This window comes from Saccostrea echinata, unplaced genomic scaffold (assembly GCF_033153115.1).
Source record: "Saccostrea echinata isolate AGI-Se365-2 ecotype Australia unplaced genomic scaffold, CSIRO_AGI_Sech_v1 ptg000022l, whole genome shotgun sequence".
Taxonomy (NCBI): domain Eukaryota; kingdom Metazoa; phylum Mollusca; class Bivalvia; order Ostreida; family Ostreidae; genus Saccostrea; species Saccostrea echinata.
Window position 1 is genome coordinate 4,673,345 of NW_026889771.1, and position 7,652 is coordinate 4,680,996.

General features: G+C 34.5%; 1 protein-coding gene across 1 annotated transcript; it reads right to left on the reverse strand.

The window, feature by feature from the left end:
* Positions 1-4,540: 4,540 nt before the first annotated feature.
* LOC133190281 (growth/differentiation factor 6-A-like) lies at positions 4,541-6,890 on the reverse strand. Its single transcript, XM_061325817.1, has 3 exons — positions 6,613-6,890; positions 6,397-6,528; positions 4,541-5,525 (listed from the first exon to the last, which is right to left on the reverse strand). The coding sequence occupies exons 1-3, from the start codon at positions 6,827-6,829 to the stop codon at positions 4,855-4,857; spliced, it is 1,020 nt and encodes a 339-aa protein (XP_061181801.1). The 5' UTR covers positions 6,830-6,890; the 3' UTR covers positions 4,541-4,854.
* Between the last annotated feature and the right edge of the window lie 762 nt (positions 6,891-7,652).

Here is a 7,652-nt window from a genome sequence, read left to right on the forward strand (position 1 = left end):
TCCATTTATCATATACTTAAGGACATACGCAACGTAGTTTGAACATTATTGTCTTTTTCCCTGGAGTTGAAGAGTTCCAATACGTAAAGGAACTGTGTGCTACATTTTAATATCTACATATGCTATTGTACACTTCTTATAAAACAAGTTTGGATAAACAAATCATCCAGAATATATGTGTAGTAATTTTTGTATTTTTTTCTTTGAATTATACAAGAATTTTCATCAATTGATATCTTTTCAAAACCCCTGGTAATGCATGCTGATTTTTTGTCTACGAACATCTGATGGCACTATAATCTTAAATTAAGAATATCTCGAAAAATTATCAGTAGGTAAGGTACGTTGCGTATGTCCTTAAACACAATCAATTTTATCGGCCATAAGTTAGTAAGACTTTTTTTTCTGTATCATAAAATTTAGAAATACAGGAGTTCTTCAATACTGATAACTGCACATGGAGACATTCATATATTGCAATTTACAATTTTGCCTAAATTAACTATATACACGAGTGTCTGGTCAACTGATTTTGTTACTTTTTGATTTAAGTGTTTCTATTGCATTTTGAAATTGACGACGTTATTGCAGATTGAAAAGAACATTCGTAGTTGTATCTTATAATGAACATTATCACCAGAGACAAATCTACCTATATATATATATATATCTATATCTATATCTATATATATATATATATATATATATATATATATATATATTCTCGATTAAAAAATCATTTGCCAATTTTTCACATTTATACTTTTTCTTTGGCAAATGTATCTAATATTCAAGCGTAGATCTAAAGTTTGATAGTGACAGGTTCAGCGGAAACTACCTGTGGTAGATTGTTTAATTTCTGGAAGTAACAAAAAGTCTAGACATGATACTAGAGTAATAAGACATGAAACTTTAAAGGTAGCTAGTTACCAGCGATGTGTCGACCCCGTAACAAGGTACTGGTGGTTGGACAAACTTAAGGTCACGTAATAGAAAAAAACATCTTAATTTTTCATGTTTATCCGAGAAGAAAGATTTATACAAAAGAAAATGTAATAAACAACGCTCAACGCTGAAAACATGAAGTGTGAATAGGGACAGTCAATCTTCGTTATCTCGAACTCAATAGGACCAAGAAAAAATTCGAGATATCCGATGATTCGAGATATTAAGGGTAAAATACCTAAAAAAAAACTTGGGACTACAAAATCACTTTGGCATATTCATGGTGTTCAAGATATCCATGTTCGAGATACCGATTGATTGATTGCTTCTTTGTTGATTTACATCTTGTTCAAGAATCCTTCACTCATAAAGAGACGTCACCATATATACCGATGAAGGGCTTCAAATTTAGACCTTTACTCGGCACTCACGGCCATTGAGTAGTGAGGGTTCTTTATTGTGCCAACGCCTACCGTGACACGGGGGCCTCGATTTTTAAGGTATCCGCCCAAAAAAGCTTCAAATTCAGCGAATCTGAATGCATAACACTGGTGCATCAAAATTGGTACCGCATAGGATTTACATAACAGATATGTATGGACTGAATTATCTGTATATTTAGACTTAATTTTCATGTTTTAGTATCAGTGAGTGGGAGGGGATTTTGTTCTAATTTTCGACCTTGACCTCTCCTTGAAGAGTTAACCCCTTTGCAATCTTCAATAATTAATTACTGCTTAGGTAATTATATTTTTGAAAATTTCTCTTGGTAAATCCTTTTCTACTCTCAAATGCTTTGAATTATTATTAGAGTATCTAATACATGAATGATATTCAAATTCTAACCTAACTAGAAAATTAGGTACTAGTATGGGTCGGATACTTTAAGGTCTCATCCGAAGGACCCGCAACTTTCACTTCAAAGTGCCGAGCGCTTGGCGAAGGAACAGTTGCTACCTATTTTTTACTCAGGTCAGTCGCGGCCGTGATTCGAGCACACGACCTTTTGAATAATGTGTGATTGATGATTGTGTGTTGTTTCACATCCCGTTCGAGAATTTTTCACTCATATAGAGACGTCACCATATACCGATGAAGGTCTTCAAATTTAGACCTTTACTTGGTACTCACGGCGATTGAGCAGTGAGGGTTCTTTATCATGCCAAAGCCTACCGTGACACGGGGCCCCGGTTTTTAAAGTCTCATCTGAAAGACCCGCAACTTTCACTCCAAATTGCCGAGCTTGCGAAGGAACAGTTCCTACCTATTTTTTATCGACTTAGGTCAGTCGCTGCCGTGATTCGAACACACGATCTTCCGATCACGGAGCGAGTGCTCTACAGACTGATCACAGAGCGAGCGCTCTACCTACTGGGCTACCGAAGTTAAACTGCATTTTAAAAAGAGATTTGGTTACATTTTATCCAACTTAATTGTATAATAGTGAAAACTGAAACGTTATATCTTGTCTGTTTATCGTAATTTCTCCACGTGCCAGACAATCCAGCAGTATACTTTTTTGAATAATTTACCTGATCAATTAATTGGCTGTCTCGCTGTAGTCTCGCCATAGTTACCGAGAACTCCTCCGGTATTTTAATTTGCTGAACACCGATAGATATACACAAGGTTCCGAACATATCCGCATGTGTGACAGATGGCACCTTATTTCTTAAATATTTTTCTTTCTAACTTTTTTTAAAAGAACTATTCACGTTCTTTTCAAGGGAATATTATAATTACGACTTAAAAACAAACTTGCAACTGCTCTATATGAAGGAAGTACAAATCTTAGATGTTGGTAATTTTTTGATCACTGTTTAGTTTGTTTGTTTGTATGTTGTTTAACGTCCCTCTCGAGAAGTTTTCACTCATATGGAGACGCCAAACCTTGCCGGTGGAGAGCTGCAAATTTTGTCCTATACTCGGCACTTACGGCTATTGAGCAGTGAGGGATCTCTTTCGTACCAGCACCTACTGCGACACGGGACCTCGGTTTATACGGTCTCATCCGAAGGACCGGTCTCCACGTCCCACAGTGGGATTCGAACCCGCTACTTAAAGCTGAACAGTACTCGTAAAAGGCATTGTCCGCCATATTTCTATTTCATCAGCGCTGTCCCAACAACCCCTATATAATCCGCAGACCTCTTAACAGTTCAAAGTATTTCGCTGTAGAGGTCTCACCTGAGAAGACGTACATCTTACACTGCCGTGTTACTCGTTCGCGATGGAATTATCAAATTTTACACACTTTTTCCGAGCCAAGAGAAAAGTAACATCAAATATACAAGTCACTGTATTATTTACAGACAGAAATTGCACATAAAACAAGGAATAAACTCAAAAAAATCTAAGACCACGAAAGGAATACTACATTTCGGTCATGAGTTTCAAGTTTGCAATCAGGTGTAACGAAATCGAAGGGTTTATATACTTGTGTGACGGTGCCTATTTATGAGTAGTGTTCAGCTTTAAGGATCAACTCCTTACTTCGCGACTCTAGAGCAGACGCACTAACCACTGCGCCACGCGGGCGACGATCACTGTTTAGAGAGCGTGTTTTAATTCAAATGAGCCATTGGTTAAAGAATGCCTTTTTGATTGAAGTTTTTTTTCGTAGTGGTATATTTGTCTTTTGTAAGTATATATCTTGCGTAATGTAATTTTTTTTTTTTCACTTTTGACTTTTCCGCAACCACAATACCAATTTTGGCCACATTATCACAAAGTATCCTTGGTTGAAGGGATTTAAATTTGTTCAATTAAAAGTCCATGTTTTTTTTTTTCTACGAGAGAATAGTCAAGAAATAGTGAAAAAATTCTTTTGAAGAACCATTTGACCAGAAAAAAGAAGGGAAAGAAAGATTTTATGACGGCCGATTACAATTTGTTCAAGGTATGGTCCCAAGTGCTTGCCCAATGGATAGTGCCACAATACGAGGTGTTAAAAAACGATCATAGTGATATACCGTACTTGAAGTAAAATAATTGGACATACAAAATACAATACAGAAACATTCCGTAGAGAAGAAACTTCTCCGGGGTAATACACTACCTACAGAAATATTATTTTAAACAAGTACAGTTGACACGTGTTTGCCAAGTTAGGGTCATGGCAAACAAATTAAATGACATGTCTTTTTTATCGCAAAGTTTCTAAAATTAGCCAGTTTTGACATTTATATTATAAAAATGTTAAATAATGTTTAAAAAGTAAACAGAAACCTGACAGCAGATCATTCATCCCGGGGTGCATTTTTTTCAGTGGGAAAAACGAGAAAATGTACACCTGTGCAAGTCAAATAAAACCATGGGTTTAGTTTGGGGAAAAAAATTCTGTAAATACTAGTATTTGTTTTGTATTATTTATTCTTAAGCTTCAAGAAATTAATTACATACGTATTTGATTCTGAAAAAGAAATGGTAAAGTTTATAAAATCTATAGTACAAACCAGAAAAAAATCTTTCTTTTTTTTAAATCGAATTTTATTTACCAATTTAAATAAATATTCTATCTATTATAAAACACGTGTCATGAATGTCAAAACATGCTTAAAATTTATGAATCGCAGAATAATTTATACCTCAAATGTTATGTAATATTGTGTACAGCATATCAATTTACAGAATAAAAAAAAAAGAAAGTCATGAATATACTTATAAATGCTAAGAGTAGTTATTTTTATTGATAAAAATGATAAAATAATTGAAAAATAAGAAATCAATAAGAAAAAAAAAACAACTATGATTGAACCATACAATTATGTAAAAAGTCCTCCGATATATCAACTATCAACCTCCCATTGTAAAGAATATGTACAAAAATTATTACTTTATAATCCCTAAATTGTTATCTACATGTTTTGTCAGATAAATTATAAAGGAGAACTCTGGTCATCATTGGTTTTAACAATCACATTTACATTCCAAGACTCGCATTTTCGCTACATTCCTAATAACCAAGGATCCGTCTCCTAGAAACATGATCGCTTGTGAACCATATTTTGCAGGCTTACAACTCGGGTTATTCGGAACAGTCTTATTTAGTCCAACCCTGTATAATATCCTCAAGAGATAATAATTCGTAGGTTTCTTGTCGAAAAATGAGTGGGTACAGTCCTGTCCTGTCTGCACACAATCTCCTTGACAAGCATTGGCTTGAAAACTCTTCGGAGAAAGGATATATCGATCCCAGTGTAACTGTACAAAGTCTACTGTCCATGGCACAAGACGACATCCTCTTGTTTTTTGGTTTGTCTCTGTTCCACCCGGGCTAGCCTCGTTTTCGCGCAAAGGATTATCCAGGTTTCTCGCCTCTCTGATTGACTGATTGTCCGAGTTTATATTCCCCGCCTGTCTTTTGGGTCTAAATAATCTCAAATTCTCTAATTCTCGGAACAAATTCTCTTTAGTTTCATTCCTGTAGACCACCAGAAATGATTTTTCAGGAGGGTTTTTCATGTGGCAAATGTGAGATGGTAAAACCTTAGCCTTGATGTATTTATTTGAATGTCCTTCCGCTAAAAGATTGTCAAGGTCAAAGAAAACATATCCATAACTGACTTTACCATGTAATTCTGCAACATAAAGTCATGTACATGTGTTACCCGATGGTATATTACTAAATCATGCAAAAGTATCCAAAGCTGTTTCCAATTTACTCTAACAGTTACCTACGATGTCTTCACTAGTCTTGATTAAAAAAAAATGGCCATTTCGAAAGCAATGTTCAGCTCAAAAGTTTTTATTGAAAACAAAATATTATACAATAACGATATCGTATGAAAGTATTCTAAAGTTTTCCTATCTCTAAACAAGTTTTCGTATTTTTCTTTTTTTTTTTAATTATTTGTCACTTGTATAATACTTTTTTGTATACCTATCATCAAACTGTATTTATATCAACTGAATATTTTCTCCTTTATTTCTTACGAAAACCATTGTCATTTATCAGTCAGTAAACAACACTAAGCACAGCACCTGCATAGATTTCTTGAGCAGTGGCTCTTCCATCAATGAAACGTACCAATAATACAATAATCTACTTAATTAATCCTACTATAGATGATTATTTGTACAGATGTAAATATAAACAATAAATGTCTTAAAAGTTTCTTTGTTTGTTAGTATGGGAATTAACGTTGCAGCTGTTGCAGAAAAAAATACAAAACCTTCTTATGCGGGTTATGTATTTTTCTGCAACAGCTGCAACATTAATTCCCATACTTACAACCAAAGATAATATTTTATTGTTTAAGTGAACTTAGTATACTAAAATTGCTTGAATTTTATTGTTACATTTGTATATCTATTCTGTTAGAAGCAGGGTTTTTTTGCATTTTGTAGTAGATCAAAACAAATATTTAAGTATCCATACACCTACAGTCTGGTACATGTTTTTAATCCGGGTGAGTTTACAAATGACTGGCATATCTACAAAGTACTTACTGACGGCATTCCCGGCCAGAACCATTTCACATGTTTGTTCTGAGGAAGAGGCCCAGGTGAGATCAAGCCCTGTTACGTACGGATCAGACAGGACTCCGTTTAGATCAAATCGGTATTCACCATCAATGAAGTCTTAAAAAAAACAGCACGTGTTAGTCATATATCTTGCAAAAGAATATTGATTTTGAAATTAAGAATTCTTTTAAAAAATCTTACCAAGTGGATGAAATGAAATATCATAATCCACTGCTCCATTAATCCTTTCTACAGCTTCTTTCAGCTTGTCAACCAGAGTCCAAGCTGAGCGAGGGACATCCTTCATGGACGGCGTGGACGTATCAAATTCTTCCTCCGAGAATACAACGCCAAATTTCAAAACATGAATGGTACAAAGTACCAGCAGGAATGTTGAAGAATAGTATTGCAAGCTCATGATTCTATGAATGGATGCGCGACAGTAGATTGCAATTTTGGAAATGAATTGTCACTCATGTCAATTTATTTATATACACCTACGATCATACCATATTATTGTGAACTTACATAACCCAAATTCCTAATACTGCAACACGAAAGGGTCAATAGGGTACGTCCACTTTTTTGGGTGCAAACCATTGCCATTCTAGTATAAATGAGAAATGGGTAATATGAAGGTCATATGAAAAAAAAAATATCATATGATTTATTTCTAACTGGGGAAGCTTCTGGATCTTTTATGACCAAACTTCCATAAGGAGTAGGATAGACTACAGGATTTAAGCATTATTCATTTAAGGAATTGCTTAATCTGGTGATAATTAATGTCTAGCATTACATAAGATTGCAACATACAATAGGAAGTTTTTTTTTAAAAAAATTTACAATAATTAAAGAAAAAAGACATTTTAAAAATTTAGTAACTTTAAAAATTATCATAGATATCAGTGTTTAATTAAGGATAAGTATTTGACGTCACAGTGCTTTGTGCATACTTTAATTCCTTACACTTGAAACTGTTCCCTCGCAACACAATTGCAAGAGGATATAGTAATTTACCCCTACGTGAGTCCGTGCATGCGAGCAATGTTTGGGACTCCATTTATGTTTATTATTTGTTTATGGAGCACAAATTGACATTAAGTCTCAAACTTACCACAGAAACAGTAGATGACTAGAGAAACAAGCCTATTCATTTGAAGGTCAAAAGTTCAATATTAGCTTATATTCTCACAATGTTGTAGTCACCCGGATAACATCGTTCAGGTAGGGGGTCTGGG

What these genes read in the sequence shown, in the direction of transcription:
- LOC133190281 (XM_061325817.1), bottom strand. Translation starts at nt 6,829, where the DNA reads ATGAGCTTGCAATACTATTCTTCAACATTCCTGCTGGTACTTTGTACC. An exon ending in TATTTCATTTCATCCACTTG is followed by an intron (nt 6,529 to 6,612) that starts GTAAGATTTTTT and finishes GTTTTTTTTAAG; the next exon opens with ACTTCATTGATGGTGAATAC. An exon ending in TCTGGCCGGGAATGCCGTCA is followed by an intron (nt 5,526 to 6,396) that starts GTAAGTACTTTG and finishes TTTATGTTGCAG; the next exon opens with AATTACATGGTAAAGTCAGT.